At 33.5% G+C, this 18,865-nt stretch overlaps 1 protein-coding gene across 5 annotated transcripts; it reads left to right on the top strand.

The window, feature by feature from the left end:
* The first annotated feature begins 324 nt into the window (after positions 1-324).
* serpin-2 (serine protease inhibitor 2) lies at positions 325-18,795 on the top strand. 5 transcript variants are annotated; one of them, XM_073079998.1, is made up of 9 exons: positions 325-640; positions 956-1,059; positions 2,937-3,071; positions 3,565-3,771; positions 4,700-4,798; positions 5,294-5,434; positions 5,965-6,174; positions 8,722-8,866; positions 18,664-18,795. In XM_073079998.1, exons 1-9 carry the CDS (start codon positions 592-594, stop codon positions 18,786-18,788), a joined length of 1,215 nt encoding a protein of 404 aa, XP_072936099.1. In that variant the 5' UTR covers positions 325-591; the 3' UTR covers positions 18,789-18,795. The 5 variants fall into 5 exon arrangements, with proteins under 5 accessions (XP_072936099.1, XP_072936097.1, XP_072936096.1 ...); XM_073079996.1 differs by lacking the exon at positions 18,664-18,795 and adding an exon at positions 16,094-16,879; XM_073079995.1 differs by lacking the exon at positions 18,664-18,795 and adding an exon at positions 15,470-16,095.
* The last annotated feature ends 70 nt before the right edge of the window (positions 18,796-18,865 follow it).

The following is an 18,865-nucleotide window of genomic DNA, read 5'->3' as shown; positions in this document are numbered from 1 at the left end:
CAAATAATGTAGTTTTACAGTTTACCCCAAAGCTGCATGTTCCTGTTTAACAGGTTCAGGCGCCTTTGTCCGCCTGCTGCACAACCACCGTTTTAAAAATTGTGTGGTTTGTTTCCCGGTACAATAATTGTTAAAAAAGAAAACAGTAAAGCTTTACTGAAGTCAAACTAAAATAGTTTTATTTATTTAATTTAATAAAGTTAAGTAACTGCAAACATTTTTAATTTTTAACGAAGAACTCATTTTGTAAGGCTATATTTTGGGGTTTTAAACTGTTTCCTCAACTGTCAGTATTGTTACGAAAGTCATGTGTCACTAATGACATTTATTTGGCAATTTGAACGTCAATCAATCATATTTATTTCCAACGTAAATGTAAATATAAAAGAAACAAATCATTATTCATGTTATATTGATTGTCCGTTTGAGTTTTTGCTTTCTCACCTATAGCCAACCATTAACCTGAACTAAATCTTTAGAGATAAGATATGAGCAGAGTTTTTCATTGGTCAGTCTTTTATCTTTAACTGGAATGCAAGGATATTTCAAGCTAATCTACTATAACTAATTGTGAACACCGGTGGACACTGTATGACTGCTTTACGAATTATATCGTCGATGTGGATGAGACGTTCAGTTGGTACGTACGTTATTTACATAGGTGGAATACTTTATACAAATGTTAATGTTCACGTGTATGAATCATGTTTGCAGTTCTCCGACGCGAACTCTCATCGTATACATACTTATATATTTAGCCTGTGTTTTCAAGCGGCTTCCGCCCGGTTTTTTGTGAGTAGACAGAATGGGCGTTCGATATTTCGATGACATCATCCAATGTTGTGTTTTTCGTCTGGCTATTCCGTTTTAGTGTGCTTTACCAGTTTACCACAGTGTATAGCGAACCGTGATCGCAGATAGACGTACGCTGTATTATAAATATATTTTTTTTCAGGCGTTTTCCTCTTATTGATACTACAAACAACCAAGTCTTTTGCTAATATGGATGCGAAGTCTGTATCGTCGTCGATTGCGAAGTTCTCTGCCAAGTTCTGTAATGTGAGTGAAATTTTTAATTTTATTTTTTAATTCGTTAAATTTTAAAAAGTACAATATATACTGAATCCTATACACTTATAAGATAACAACAAAATAATTATGTTTGTCAATATATCAAAAATATTTACTGATAATGTAAGTCTTAAATTATTTTAATCTATATTTGAACTAAGACATTCACTCTCCTTCACATGCCCTGTTAAAAATAGTAACAAACATTAGTAATATCTAAATAGAAAAATAATTAATTTGAAGTGATATTTATTCTTTCTAGACAACATTGAAAAACATATATTATAAACTATTATATTATAGTTTTTTTTCAAATACCAAATCAAAAAATACATAAAAATATCTTATTTCTGACCTGTACAATAACAGACAACAATATATTAATTGGTCTGTTCACATTTTTGTCATATTTTTTTATGCACCAAATATACATTAGTGTAGACAGACGTGAAACATTTTCAGCCATAGTTAAAACTTTAAGATGTCAATGTTGTTATTCCTTTTACTGTTAAGCCTGTTCTATGCCAGATCTTGAGCTATTTATAGTAAACATTGAAGACATCAATGATTACTTAAGTGTTACATGAAACTAACATCAATTTAAACTATTTTACACATTACACTGCTTTATTCAGTACTTATGAATATTTGCAATATCTTCTCAAAAATCACACATAAATACACTCATAACTTCTGTTAATTGTGACAAAACTATCATTATCATGAATCATCATGATAATATGCATCAATTATATTAGTGATAATGTAGCCACCTGTCAGTTGAGTGATGTTATCATATCTAGCATATTTTTAGATTTATTACAAATGACAAAATTAAACATTTATATGATGATGCGTCATTGTAAAAGCCAATTTTCTCAAACAATATGACATTGAAACTAAAAATTTAATGTACCTAGTATTTTCTGTTTGTTTGGCTATTAGTTGTAAATTTTTTTCAACCGACTTTCCTGTAATTTTAGGTATGTTTGACCATTATTCCACTATGTGTCATTTAGTTCTTGGAAAATTAATGAATGTTACTATTCACAAAACATGTTTTTGTGTAAACACTCACTCAAGTGTTTCTTCCAATTATGTTAATTTTATATGAAACAACAGTACCTTCACAATACTTGCATAATTTCAGATTTAATGTAATGATAGGGTGTCAGTGTGACCATGAATCAGTAATGTTGTATATTATTATTTTATGTATAAAGTAAACACTTATTATATTCCAGATTCGAATTCTTTATTTCTGATGCTGTAAAGGTATTGTCTATGTAACTCTTAAACTGCAAACAAATGATGGCTTAATACAACCTATTTTACTCACGCAAACACAAATCTACATTCTGTTTAAGTAAATTATACTTGATATGTTTGAAAAAAATTGTAACCACCATAACTTTAATACTAGAAATAGAAATAAATTGGCAGTTCCTAAACATAAATTATGTAAGATAGCTAGATCTTTCATGGGTTTCATGTATTTGCTACTACAATAAAATACCCGACCACATTTTTAATCTCACAGAAAAAAAAAGTTAAAAAATGTTGTTAAGTAAAATGGTGTGGTCTGAAGTAGTTCCAGTTCCACAGGTACCATTAGGTTAAATTTGACATTGTAAAAATGTGTTTTTAAAAGATGTGTGTTATGGAGTTTCGCCGCTTGTTCTCCATAACGAAACACCTTGTGAAGTGGCGGTAGTTGTATTGAAATTCAAAAAGTGCTCTGTAAAGAACCTATTTTGTGATACTGGTTGGTAATACTGTGTGTGTGTATATGGTTGGTGATATTGAAATTGTATTTCCTGTAATAAAATTCGATATCATATTTAAACTATGAAACATTGTTGCAGGAACTTGACAAAACCAAGAATGTGGTATCGTCGCCACTCTCAGCCGAGATGGTGCTCGCGCTTCTGACTCTTGGCACTGAGGACCCAGCTCATACTGAGCTCTTAACCAGTCTTGGTATACCTGATGACGATTCTGTAAGAGTTTTTCAAAATCTTTCTTTTCTGTAATTTTTATTATCTGGTTTAATTAATGTAGTGTAGGATAATAGAAACATTACATACTAATCGAAAGTATGAAGCCTTGTAAAAAAATCATATTCTGGACAGAAATTTTCAGACAACCCATTTGCAATATAATTATCGACATATTTAATTCGACTTACTATACTTCTAATCCGTTAACCAGCTCAGTGAAGGTCGTCTTATATCGGGATCTTAGACCAATAGTATTATTTTAATTAATTTGTGTTATTTTCATGATGTGTAATTTTTAAAATAATACGTGTGATTTATATAGTCACTGGCTGTTACGATTGTACGAGTTAGCATAAAAAAGAAAAAGAACGTTATGACGTTTGAGATTTATTTTGCGCGGGAATAATAAAAGTTGTAAATTGGATCAAGATATAGTGATATTCTATTACACTGAAGTTAAAAATAGTACTTACCAGCGTAATTATTGTTTTAGATTCGTTCATCATTTTCCTTGGTATCATCTAAGTTGAAATCTACTAAGGGTGTTACGTTAGATGTCGCGAACAAGGTGTACATCAAGGAGGGTAAATACGAATTAAACCCAAAACTTAAAGAGGATGCGGTGAAAGTGTTTGATGCTGGTTTTGAAAAGATTAACTTCGACGACGGAGCCACGGCCGCAAACACAATTAACAAATGGGTAATGTATTATTGATTGGCTATCTTTATCTATACTTCCATACTAATATTACAAAGAGGAAAACTTTGTTCGTTTGGTTGATTGTAATGAATAGGCACAAAAACTACTGGACCGATTTTAAAAATTCTTTCACCATTCGAAAGCTACATTATCCAAGAGTAACATAGGCTATATTTTATATGAAATATATTTGATAAATAGATTTTGAGGCGGTACAAAGTTTGCCGGGTCAGCTAGTTTTTTATAAAGAAAGCTAGACAATTATTAATTAATACAAAAACAAAAAAACCTCTCACAAATAAGACAAATTCAATATCTCATATGATAAAATTCGCAAAGTCAGGGCGTGCCATTAAATGGCATACATACATATAAACGTACTTACGTACATACATACGATCACAAAAACATTCTCCTCCTCAGTCGGGTTAAACAAGTGTTTCATTAATAAAACAATGTTCTATATTATTAATACCCAAACTATCGTAAATAGTATTTTTATGTTAATAAGTTTATTAAATGTAGAGTCTAAGTAAATATTAAATATGTACTCACATATGTTCACATTAACATATGAATGCATGAAGTACTAGTATTTGCACGTGTTCCATTAAATATTCAATAAAAAATAAAATAATAATTTATTTTATAAATCGCGTGATATTTCAGTGATTTTTTGATGTAAATCATAAATTTTCTAATGACCGCTCGGAGTTTAGGTTTCGCTTTCGACCAAGTTTCGGTCAATAAGACATTTTTATGTGCCATTATTGAATCGAAATATATAAATTGATATAGACAACTTGTTTTATATTAACAATATACACAACTTCCTTTTCTATTTTGACTAAACTGGATTCGGTGGGTCTCTATTGTTTTCCTTTTTATTCGATTAGGCTATGTTACATGTGTGATTTTTGTCTTACAGGTTGAGAGTAAAACAAATGAACGTATCAAGGACTTGCTGTCGAGCGATAGCCTGAACGAAGATACTCGTCTGGTCTTCGTCAACGCTCTCTATTTCAAGGTTTACGTCGCTTGATAAAAATTAGCAATTTGCGCTGTTTACGTGTTCTGTTTTAGATTTCTTAAAATAACTACAGTTGTTACATATCTTTAGCGCATAGGAGGAAAAAGATAAGGTTTTCCCAACCTCGAAATATTCCGAAATTACGTCGATTGTTTTTTTTTTACTACAGGGGAATTTTGCCTTTATCTTCTCGTATAAGTATTACAATTATTAAACATTAGTATTAATTGGACAATAAATATCTCGTTATGTGTAATTCAATATGAGAAAATAATTATATTTACAAACTTATGACCAGGCTGTCAAATTTGGTAGATTTATAATCATTATCCGGCATTACTCATACACTGCTATCGGATGTGTCCAATATCAATAGGTATAGGTTGCGATAATTATGAAATATATTTTTCGAACACAATTCGTCAATAGATATCGAAAAAATCACAAATACTATATTGATTACACGAATGAATCAAATAATTTAATTTTTAGGGAACGTGGCAGAAACAGTTCGAACCACACAACACCATCGAACAACCATTCCATATTGACAATGAGAAAACTGTGGACATTCCTATGATGTACAAGGAGTCCGAATTCAAGTATGGAGAGAGCGAGGCGCTTGGCGCGCAGGTAAACACAATTCTTCACATTATTCAATTACACTTAAATTTATATATATTTATAATATCTACTATAATTTCTTATTTTCCTTTGCAATTAAGCGTACAGTTTAGTATTGCTTGTATGTATGGCATGTATTCACTAGTGTCCTTGATTTTCCATAACCAATACAGGTGTTTTAAGCACATACGAGTACACTTTGCGGAGATTTTAACACATCACATATGCATCGCTTTAATACAATATAGGAAAAACAAATACTGCTTTAAATCACATGACTCAATGTTAAATAGATTAAGTAATCGCGTTGAATTCCATTACAAACGCAAGGTCCCTTTCTCCGTGTCGAGTAAAACAATTGACAATTTATTTTCAATGCGCGCATGCATTTCCTGTATTTTATTATACTCATAGGCGTGTGCGTTCTTTAGTTCTTTAGTGTGCGTTAGAACTTTAAAGCTCAATTTTGCCGACGCACTCACCGTGCAAAGATAAATTCAATGTGCACATTTATAATATGGGGTTATTTTAAAATCTAGTTGCTGCAAATGTTCTACGAGGGCCAGCAGGCCAGCATGTTGATAGTGCTGCCCAATGAGATCACGGGGCTGGACGCCGTCATGCAGAAGTTGGCGGACGGCCACGACCTGCTCGCTGAAGTAGACCACATGTACGAAACCAAAGTGCAGGTCACACTCCCCAAGTTCAAGATCGAAACTGAAATCGATCTGATTGAAATTCTGCCGAAGGTGAGTTAAATTTTCGACTAAATTTTTTTAAAGTTTTTAATAATGATAGTTTTACTTTCGCACTTTTTTATCAGTACAAAACGAATTATTAAAAGTGAAGAGAATTTCAAATATTTAAAAATGTTATCAACAAGTTAATGTTCTTTACCTACTTCGATATCACAAATTTTACGTTTTGTAATCACAACAGAGTTAAAATATTTTATAAAAAGTCATTAAAATAAACACTTCAAGTTGTCGATGACTCTTGTTTATCCATTTCGGTGTGACAAAGTTCTCTATTCAAAATAAAAAAAAACCCGACTGCTTAGAAATAAAGCCCATGTTACGACCACAATTTAGATGAATCCCACGACACCTAATATGTTAAAATCCTTCAAGTTGTTTGACCTTCATGATATGCGAAAGATGCGCCGCGCCATATATGCACGCGGAAAACATTACATCGCGTAAAAACTAAGGAAACGAAATATTTAATATTGTTGTCAAATATTGAATGCTGTTTACCTACATCCATGTCACTAAGTGATATACTCAAAACAACACCAATTTCAATTCCGACGATAAAAATAAATTATAATAAATGTTAAGGACTGTTTTATGAAAGATAAAAGCGTTAAAACCTGTTTTTATATTGTAGTTCTAGGAAGACACCTATTCGGCTAGGCTTAAAAACTCAAAAACATATGAAGCACGCTGTTGACAACAATAGCACGTATCGTAATTCGTGCCTCGGAATTCACGCAGATTAAAAAAGCTCTGACGCATTCGTAAATGTGCTAGGAAGCCATTAACTTAGTCCTAGCACCTATTGTATGAGTATAGTGTCTTTCTACTATACATGTTCTACATGTTAATTAACTACAATTTAAATATATTTTGTGTAAACATTTACTCGATATCAACTTTATTTACTTGAATTTAAAATTAGTTGATTGCTCTGGAATGGAGGTTACGAAATTATAAGTCTCAAGTTAATCTTATTGATAACATTCTACATTGTAAACATTTGTACTTATACGATTAAGACAGAAGTTGTTTGTTGATGTTTTGCCGTAGGTTAAAAAAAATCAATGTTTGTTTATTACTAGTTGTTAATAGATGTAGCTATCTATATAACTTATCAGAAATATATATTTTGCAATTATGTTTATGTTTGCGGTACCACATCCGGAAAAATGTGGGTTGAACTTATCTGTAATAGGAAACTAGAGAAACCGAGCTTTAAAAAAAATATGCACGATATATGTGTGTCGATTGATATATTATAATTTTAGTAATTATCGTTATCGTAAGTGGGGAACCACGTGTAGGTAAATAGATATATGTATGTACCATGCTTAGGCCATTACGGACAATCTAGATAATGCTGGCACGCTCGACATAATGGTTTAACATTGGTCAGTTTAGTATATGTCGTTACAAATAAATCTAATTTTATCTGGGGTTGATTACAGATGTCCATGGGCGACAATGCCCACTTACCATAAGGTGGATTGCATGCGTCTGCTACTCCTATATTATACAAAAAAATATATATTTAATATGTTATAATGAGGGCATTTCCAACACGCCTAGCCAAATAAACAGCACCCCACCGCTGTAGTTCTCCGACCCCTAACTTCTCCGTTATCTCTGTGCTTAGATGAGTAAATATATTTTACTTATCAGTTTCTGTGATGGTCGTCAAGTTTGACAACCATTGCCTCTTTGTATTCAGCCAGCTTAGCATTGTATGACATCTATATAGTTTTCTATATGTTTTATATTCATATAATATCGTCAAAATGTATTATCATATTTCTAACATTCACTTACATACCTTTACCAATAGTTTATGAAATTATTCATAATAATTTGCTAATATTATGAATATTAACGATTTATAAAATGATTTACGATACTATCTTAAATGTGTACGTATCATAAAATTATCTATTAATTTGTATATGCACGATAAAAATAAAGGTTTATCTTTCTACCAAATTCCTATTTATACGTATTCTCGGTACCAGCTGTATCTACTGATAAGATAAATTATAGTTGTGTATAACGATGGATTGAAGCAGTAGAGGATCCAGGACGAATTTAACGCCATGTACTTAAATCCCTTCGTACTATAATTAGTACCTTTGAAGTTGGGCAATTTCAGCAATAAGGAGGATCTATGCTGGAAGGCCTTCAATATTTCATATTATGTACTTTAGTTCAACCGTGACTTCTTAGGGTCCGATCATAAATTTGGTGCAGTAACATTTCAGAAATAAGATGGTTTCATTTCGGATACTGCATACTTCTATTTTTTTCTTCTAAAATAAAAAAAAAACATTTCATATCGGTCTGTTGTAACAATAAATTACTGTTTAATAAATAGGTCTACCTTATCACATTTTTTAAATCTGAACACAATGGCGTTAAATTGTTACTATAACGCAATAAAAGCCTATTATAAAATTGATAATAAACATGTGAAATAAAGTTCCCATTCATAGTTCTCGTTTATATTCCGTATGTTTACTATTTAAAATAATGTTATTCGTATTTCAGCTCGGTATCAATGCAATCTTCAACCAAGACAATTCCGGTCTGACGAAGATCCTGGACCATCCGGAGATGCTTTACGTGTCGAAGGCCGTACAGAAGGCATTCATCGAAGTCAACGAGGAAGGCGCCGAGGCCGCTGCTGCTACCGGTGAGTGACTTACAACACAAATTGTTTCTCATTAGTGATAAAGCTGATCTGATTAAAGAGGATTGGTAAATTCTTTGAAATCTACACGTTAATCGGTGCCAGATTACAGTAATTATGGATTGTCAGTAGTATGACACATATTATGTACCTACATATACATATTTGCATCTGCCACATAATCGAACAAGACTTTTGATAAACGTAGGTAATTTTTTAAGCACATAAGTATTCTAAATACTTATTATTTGTCGTTAAACGTCGCCTTTGACATTATTTCTGATATTTTCAGTTTTCAATTTTTGTACAAATGTTTATGTATTATGTGGTTATACAAATTTTACTTGCTTTAGTGTACTCAAGTATTATAAAATATAAAATATAGATTATGTAATGCTTATAAAAGGCCCTTAAGTAATAGCACTTCATCAGGCTTTCCAGCGCCCCTAAATTTTATGTTCACCACGCAAACTGATGGCTGATTGATAAATTATAATAATAGATAAAAGCAATGATAATCAATTCAGGAATTCAGTGTCTTCAAGTATTGTAAAATAGTAATTATATAATGCTCATAAAAGTGCTTTAATATAACGTTCCCCTGCGCACAGGCTTCTTCTCATATGTGTTTGTTTAGTTCACCATGTAGTACCACAGTCGGTTGGTGAATTATAGAGGTTTGAAAAGCAATCATGAGATTTATAAGTAAGTGACTATTTAGTGACATACAGCTGATTAATAGTAAGCCATAAACTGAAAAGTCGATACGAAATCGATCTTGCGTGCGTTGCTATTCCTGAAGCCTTAGTTGAATGGCATTACAAGTCGTAAATAAATAATTTGACTATGAACCAGATTTTTTTTTTAAGAACCAATAATAAGGTTAGGTTAAGTTAAGTTAGGTATTTATTATAGATCGATGGATGTTGTAGAAACTGAATGCATAACGTTGTTCTGTGCTCTGCTCTTGAATCTTGTATTAAAATTTTTACGTTAATCAAAAGTCTTGTTGGCCTATGATAACCTCGGTTATCACTTTTATGTTGCTTTCATTGTTTGCGGTAACATCACATTCGCTTTGATTCCATGAGATACGAATGATTTATCAATTTTATACTTAGTTTTTTTTTTGCCTTAATACTTACGACGGATTTGGTGCTATGGCTATTTAGAAATGTATAACAGTGGGCTAAAATTGAATGACAAATCCCACACGTGAAATATAGTAATGTAATGCTCTCCGTATTTAATAAATGTGAAATACCTAGTGCAACGGGAAATATTTGTAATTGAAAGAAATTATGGAGCTGTTAGAATTTTTTGGACAAAATTTAAAAAACATGAAGTTATTAAGTAATAGATGCCTGTGTTATGTTGGAATAACACTAATAGTTTTGTTTTCGAATGCCTGCATGATTCTTTTACATGCCTTATACATATTGAATGTATTCATCATTCTTTTTTTGAAGCATGCCAATAATTTTCATTTTCCATTAATATTTTAATATAAACTAGAAATACTAGTACTTCAAAATTACCTAATTCCTAAGAGCTCTAGAGGAGGGAGGAATTTATGAAAAGGCACGAGTTTACACCTGTAGCATCGATAAATGTCCGTGGCATCACTTGCGTCGTAACCGCTTGACCGGCAAGGGTGAGTGTGGTGCGGGTGTGGTGCGAGTGCGACGGTGTGGTGACGTGTGTGGGTTGTGCGCGGCAGCGGGCGTGGCGCGCACGAAGCGCTCGCTGCGGCGCGCGCGCGAGTTCGCGGCGCGGCGGCCGGCGCTGTGGCTGGTGCTGGCGGCGCGCCACGTGGCGCTGGCGGCGGCGCTGCGGGCGCCGGCCGGCCGCCCCGCCCCCGCCGCCGCCGCCGCGCGCGACGACCTGTAGCGCGCTGTGCGCAGGCATGTAACGATGTGCCGAGTCGGCCATTTTTTCGAGTACTTTGGTACTCATATAAAAAAGAATCGAGTCAGTACTCGAGAGTCCAAAATATTCACAAGGTACTCGAGTACTTTGTAACACACAGCCCAATTGCACGGAAGAGCAAAAAACTACACAATTAAACAAGTTGTCACTTGTACGGTTGTACGAGTAGTAGTTGTAGTGTACGAGTACCGTCAGTATTCGAGTATCCCTGGTACTCGAGTATCACTATTGGTACTCGAGTATGCGAGTTTATGTAAGTACTCGAGTACTGACTCGAGTCGACCTGACTCGGCACATCTCTACAGGCGTGGTGCTGATGCTCCGCTGCGCGCGGCCGCCCGAGGACGTGTTCCGCGCCGACCACCCCTTCCTCTACGCGCTGCTCGACCGCGACCGGACGCCGCTCTTCGTGGGCTACCACCGCGGCGCCTAGTCTGCCGCCCCGGCCCGCCGCTCCACTATGACGTTTCGGCTCCTGTATCCGCACGCTAATTGATATCGAATATACACTAAGACTTTATGTTGTTTCGGCTCCTGTATCCGCACGCTAATTAATATCGAATATACGCTACGACTCTATGCTTGAATGTAAACACAGTGAATGATACCTTTCCATGTTCGACTACTTAAAGACGGCGGCTCAAAACGCAATTTGACTGATACTCACCTTGTATATATATCTTTCTCCATTATTTACAATAGTACACAAATTCAGACGTTCGGACTATTGTCACAATATTGTTGACTCTAAGCTTATTCTTAGTATGAGGTCGTCCTGGTGCTTGTGCTCGTGTTTGTTCAACTTTGAAGCTTGGTCGTAACAGACAAGGTTTTGTGGTGCGTCAATGTTAGTTGTGTGTTTAACGGCCGTGGTAGATGAGCCGATGGCGCTACGCTTCTTTGACGATACGTATCGACGCCGTTATCTATTTTGTGGCCTCTCGTCACGAATCCTATAAGTACTTATTTTCATATAAATATTCTGTTTAACAAACCACATTGTTCTTAAATGATTTTAAATGTATGTATTGTTATAAATATTTAAAATGTAGGTATGTTCAAATAACTATATTGTTATAGTATTATATTTTATAAAATTTATAATCTATTTAAACCTATTTTATTTCAATTTGAAAATAACAAAAAAATAAGTAGTCTTGGAATCATATTGCAGCGCCATCTACTGGTTCCATTGTAAATCCAAATCATCCAGGGATACACTTAAACAAACATAAAAATCGGTTTAGCCGTTTAAAAGGAGTTCAGTCGCAAACATGCTATATGCTATAGACAGGCCAGTTAAATTATCGCATCGTTTGTCTCGTGGGTGGCTCGGTCGCTTTTCATTTCGTAAACGTGTTCCGTTCAAACATTGGCGTTTTACATAAAATTGCTACTTAATACGAATTAGAAGTAAGACGTATGACGTTTATCTTGCAGCAATGGGTTTCGCAACGTTTTCGGCCATCATAGACGAGCCGCCGCTGCCGCGCTTCGTCGCCGACCGGCCCTTCGCGGTCGCGATACTTATCGAGGGCGACATCTATTTCGTGGCTACTCATCGCGGATTAGAATAAATACTTTTTTTTAATATGTATATATTTTTTTCTAATAATTTACTAGCATGGGAGTGCATGAGGTTTCAATAATACTTCATTGCTGATATTTTTTATTACAACATAAATAAATCTACATTTTAACTGGGATGCAAAATATTACATATGTGGTAACTTTTTAATTTGTATCCAAAATTTGTAAATTGTAATGCAAATAGTATATTTATTACGTTTATTGTTTCGTTATTAATATGTAAATTCAGTTATCATGTGAAACGTGACTTTCCTAAGTATAAGGTTTATTTCGGTACCGCAAATTATTTTTCAATGGCTACTCTTTAAATAGTTGGGTGTTAAAGGCAATACTTTAACGAAGTGTTTATCTTGCAGTTTATCTTGCAGAACGGATATTTAGTATCCCGCTTAAGCGGGCAGTGAAGCGCTTTATTTGTGACCGGGCCTTCGCGGTCGCGATACTTAATCTCTACGACGTCTATTTTGTGGCTACTCATCGTGGAATGAAATGAATATATCAATTGTCATAAAATTGTATTTTTATACGGTACATTTAACGCTGTTTTGTTATATTGTAATTTTAGTCACTTCTGCCATAAACTATAATAAAATAATGTATTAGGCTTCGTTTCATTAATTTATTCCAAATTTTCAAGATTCTAATTTAAACAGGCTATTGACTACGTGTATAGTATGTAAACTCAGTTATTATATGAAACGTTACTTTCCTAAGTATTAGGAAAGTAACGCGGTACCCACAAAATGTGGGTACCGCCAAACTTTTCGTCAACCTGCCCTCTTAATATACATAGTTGAGTGTTATAGGCATTGAAGACTTTGACGAAGTGTTTGTCTTGCAGTCATGTTGGGCAGGATGTGTTCGAGGCGACGCAAGCCGCCAGCAAAGCGCTTCATTTGTGACCGGCCCTTCGCGGTCGCGATACTTATCCTCTACGACGTCTACTTTGTGGCTACTCATCGCGGAATTAAATGACTATATATATTTATTTTCATAGAATTATGTTTGTCTATTTTAACACTGTTTTGTTATACTTTTATATTAAATATTCATGTCCTAAAATATAATACGAGAATGCATCGGATTTCAATAAAACAATTTACACGTTTATAACAGCATGAAAAAATAAATTATTATGAAACTGTATAAGCAAAAAGTTCAAATGGGTGGTCTTGGATATGCAAATAATTACACGTCATAATTTGTCCCTAAAAATGTGGAAATTATACCAACATACATGAATCGTGAAGTGATCTTTTATTATTGTATGCTATAAATATGTAAACTCATAAATATTGATTGTATCGGTGTATCTGCGAAATGCCAACTTTTACCCTGTGATTGATCTCTGAATATTTATCGGAGTTAAAACACATTTTCCTAGTAAGACGGAGTGTTTATCTTGCAGCCGCGTGCTTTAAGGTGTTCCTATCGGCCATACCACGCGAGCCTCAAAGGAAGCGTTTCATTGCTGACCGGCCCTTCGTCGTCTCAATACTTCTCTCTAACATTATATTTTTCTTGTCTTTTTATCGTGGATTGAAATAAAAAAAACTTTATTTTCATATATTATCATTACGGTCGGCATATCTAAATTACACGGTCTATATTAAATGCAGTACAACCATAATATGTAAACCTGTATGTATTATACCTTACGATAATAGTGTAGTAACATAAAAATACATGAAGTTCCATTATTGCATTTTGTACTTTATTTATCGCAATATGCTAAAATATTAATTGTGATAGTTTGTCCAGACAAGTGAAAACTGTAATACTAATAATGTATTCATCTCGATAATTCTTTGCATATTAATTTGTAAACCCATAAATTTTATAAAAACATTTCATTCCGGATTTGAGTATTGCCAAAGTTTAATGCAGTGGTTGGTTTCTAAATAGATTGTGGTTTAAGGGCATTTTAGTAGTATCATGAGTGTTCATCTTGCAGACATCCGTATCCAGCATTATTCTAGGCGACGCAAGCTGCCTACGAAACGCTTCGTTGCCAACCAGCCCTTTTCGGTCGTGATACTTATCGCCTACGACATATTATATTTCGGCATTGTAATAAATGTATTAATATTCATATAAACATTACATTTACGTTCTATATAACACTTTATAATATGTAAAATTGTATATAATCTTAAAAATCTTAAAATAATAATAATATATTTAAATAAGAATGCATCAGGTTTCAATAATTCGGTGTTATCAATACGTTTATCAAAACATGACAAATCGATAATCGCTGTATACTACAATACATACATTTAAATTGAGATATGCAAATTATTATATAAGTGGTGATTTATTAATTTATATCAAAGGGGCATTTTTCCTGACAACATATGTAAACTCATTAATTATATGTCAATCATTTCTGTTCCAAGTATTTGTATTTGTGACAGTGAGTGTGTGTTCAAATTCATGTTGCTTATATGATGGAGTGTTTGTGTTACAGCTATGTATATAGACGATTGTTGTGCCTGGCCACACGAGCCGCCGCACTTCATCGCCGATCGGCCCTTCGCGGTCGCAATACTTATCGCCGACGACATCTATTTCATGGCTATTTATTGCGGCTTGAAATAAATTTGTTAATTTTCATATAAATATTTTATGTCCGGTTTATATTATTTACGATACATAAATCGGTATATAATCTATCATACATTTATAATATATACACTTAAGAATGCATCAGGTTTCAATAATACATTTTTATAATTACGTTTATAAAAACATGACAAACCGATATTCGCTGTATCCAACAAGACATACAAATTGAGATGTGCAAATTATTATATAAGTGGTAATTTATTCCAAAGGGTCATTTTGTAATGCCTTTTTTCCGACAACGTTTATTCTATCCTTATAAATATTTAATTTAAACTTATTAATTATATGTCAAGCATTTCTTTCCCAAGTATTTTAATTTGTTTTTTTTTCGTAACAGACGAACTCATAGATATAGGATAAACAATCTAATTCCACAGTCGCAATTTTTTTGTTGGTCCTTGAATAGTTATTTGAGGTATAAATTCAAGTTGCTAATATGACGGAGTGTTTATCTTACAGCTATGGGTATAATGGCGTGTTCGGCCATCATAGACGAGCCGCCGCTGCCGCGCTTCGTCGCCGATCGGCCCTTCGCGGTCGCGATACTTATCGCCGACGACATCTATTTCGTGGCTACTCATCGTGGCTTGAAATAAATTTGTTAATTTTCATATAAATATTTTATGTCCGGTTTATATAACACTTTACGATATATAGATCTGTATATAATCTGTCATACATCAATAATATATACACTTAAGAATGCATCAGGTTTCAATAATACATTTTTATAATTACGATTATAAAAACATGACAAACCGATATTCGCTGTATCCAACAAGACATACAAATTGAGATATGCAAATTATTATATAAGTGGTAATTTATTCCAAAGGGTCATTTTGTAATGCCTTTTTTCCGACAACGTTATTATATGCTTATAAATATTTACTTTAAACATATTTATTATATGTCAAGCATTTGTTTCCCAAGTATTTTTATTTATCTTTTTTCGTAACAGTCGAACTCAAAGATATAGGATAAACAATACAAGTCCATAGTCGCATTTTTTTTGTTGGTATTTGAATAGTTATTTGGGGGATAAATTCATGTTGCTAATATGACGGAGTGTTTATCTTACAGCTATGGGTATAATGACGTATTCGGCCATCATAGACGAGCCGCCGCTGCCGCGCTTCGTCGCCGACCGGCCCTTCGCGGTCGCGATACTTATCGAGGGCGACATCTATTTCGTGGCTACTCATCGCGGATTAAAATAAAAACGTTTATACCTATACTACTACGTTCTAAGTAATTAATCATGTTGGAAAAAAGATATAATATGAATAATTACTAATATAATTTTTTGCATTTATTTATTCTTACAAATTTGTCAACAGATTATTGTATGATTTGTTTCAATACTGCATACGCGTAAAGGTGTATTTTGTATTGAGGTGAAATTCCTAGTATTACATGAGGTTTATTTAGAAGCCATACATTTAATAATTTAGTCCGTGTATATTATATTCGTGTTACATTTTATGTGTCGCTGTTTGATAAGTATATATTTTCCTATTTATTTTACGTGATGAGCCGTCACCATTTACTTTTAAGGAATAAAAACTATTTACAGTCAATTATTTACTGTGTAAAGCATTTTGAGTCTAGTTACTTAATAAGTACCTATTAATAATTAAAGAAATCACAAGATATACAAATAATAAGCACTACTTAATTCACTTTAATGTTGAGATTACGTACAAATTAAAAGATAAAATACTTATATTTTTATTACTCGTAACCGGCCAAGCCAGATCTTTATTTGTTATTTTATATAGAATGCATATATGCAATCGATTATTGTATTTTACAGATATGTAATATTTATTTCTGTGATAAATATATTTTATTTATTTATTATTGGAACTGTGTATTTTATTTTAAGATTGTTATCCTAAACCCCAAGTAAAGTGTAGCCTTTTCTATTTCAAGCAATATTTAGTTGGGATCAAAATTTATTTCTAATCAGTACCGAATTATTTGCATTTATCAGTAATAAGTGCAGTGTTTCGACGTGAAATATCTGTTTATCTAAAAAATCAAATTACACATTATTCACTTATAAATTGAAAGTGAAGTGCCTCAATCATAACTAGAGATGCACCGAATATTCGTTTGGTATTCGGTATTCGACGTATTCGGCATCCTTTTTGCTATTTGTATTCGGCCGAATTATTCAGTTTTGGTACCGAATATATTCGGTTCGACTATTTCTATTTTTTTTATATACATGACATGGTACAAGGACTAAAACACAAAACTTCACAAACAGATTCTTCACAGACACTTCACAAAGAACACAAAACAAGATTTATGTTATATTATAAGTCAAACTAAAATCCTATGAAGAATGAGTTGAATAAAATCTAATAAAATAATCAAACTTCAAATCAACAGTTATTTTGAAACCTTAACACATTTAAACACATTTATTACTTAATCTATAGTTATAGTATAGTATAGTCAACATTTATTTTTAACCTTAAATCAGTATTTATTTTTAAAACTCAAATCAACATTTTAAAGTGTTAATGAACACACATAACTGGTAAATTGACAATAGAGAAATGTAAACCGAATAATTCGGCCGGATATTCGGTTCGGTTAAGGATAAACCGAATATTATTCGGTATTCGGTGAAACCACTATTCGGCGTATCTCTAATCATAACCAAATAGGTAGAATCCAAATGTAAGGTACATCAAGAACAGGGATATACTGTGCCTTTGCCGTTTATTACCTCTTGATGACAAATGCAGCTCGAACAAATGCAATGCAAATGTTACACGTATTACCTACATACTGTTACACTAAATTTGAAGACACTACAAATAGGAATCCTACGTGATGTCGATCACAGATGCGCCTCTAAAAACTAAATTGGGATGCCTAGTATCTATTGCCATTACTACACCCGAAATAGGTGCAGAGTAGAGAAATGTTGCCTCCACGAATTTACTCCTATATGTGAATTTGTGAAAGTGGCCATACATAAAAATACAAAAATATTATAATACAAATAGTTAATGCTGTTTAATTATTCGCCCCGAGAGCTTGGGTAATTAAAGCCAATGGTGACTATTCTAGTCATCATAATTATGGTCAACTCATTTGTGTCCTATTGCTGGGCACTGGTAGCGTCTCCGAGTAATGGATTGGGCTGTAGTCCACCACGCTAACCAAGTGCGTGTTGGTAGATATCACACACCCTTGAGATTTTTTTTTCAGTAGGTACTCTCGAGCATGTAGAAATTAGAATTTCTATGTTTTCCTCATTTTCGTTTATAATGAGTATTTAATTTCTAAAACCCACATTACTTCGAAATTATAGAATATTACTACTACACTACACTAGGATATTATTATGTTTTGCTCGACTGCGGAAGCTAATGTATTTTGTTGTTATTAATTATGTGCGTATGTATGTCTGTATGTCTCATTCTTTGGCACGCCCTATAGCCATACCGAATTGAACGATTTCAACATGTGAAGTATCATGGATTCGTCTAAATTGTGGGAGTAACAGGCTATTTTTAAGCAGTCGGGTTTCTTTCTTTTTTACCGATGCTCTTATTTTAACAAGTAGGTATATTAAATAAGATAGGTAGGTATGTTAATTCAGGATTACTGCTTAAGTCATCTGTTTCCAGCTGTCGGCGTGGTGATGTTGGCGGCGCTGGTGCCGGAAAGCGTATGTTTCAGAGCTGATCATCCGTACCTGTCCGTCATACTGAGTTATACGACACCAGTATTTTGGACCACTTACCGCTCATGACATGCCTGTTAGTTATATTACTTATATATTATTATTTAGTTTCGCTAAACCAGTTTGGAAATTAATAAAAATAAAAA

The sequence above is a fragment of the Epargyreus clarus genome, unplaced genomic scaffold (genome assembly GCF_041222505.1).
Source record: "Epargyreus clarus isolate Ecla_fem2 unplaced genomic scaffold, WU_Ecla_fem_2.2 ptg000014l, whole genome shotgun sequence".
NCBI classification, from domain to species: Eukaryota; Metazoa; Arthropoda; class Insecta; order Lepidoptera; family Hesperiidae; genus Epargyreus; species Epargyreus clarus.
Note: the sequence above shows the minus strand (reverse complement) of the source record. Positions and strands in the feature narration are given on the sequence as shown.

Coding starts and splice junctions, on each gene's coding strand:
- serpin-2 (XM_073079996.1), top strand. CDS start 592: ATGACTGCTTTACGAATTATATCGTCGATGTGGATGAGACGTTCAGTT. Junction 641..955: donor GTGGATGAGACGTTCAGTTG/GTACGTACGTTA, acceptor ATTTTTTTTCAG/GCGTTTTCCTCTTATTGATA. Junction 4,799..5,293: donor TCAACGCTCTCTATTTCAAG/GTTTACGTCGCT, acceptor TTTAATTTTTAG/GGAACGTGGCAGAAACAGTT.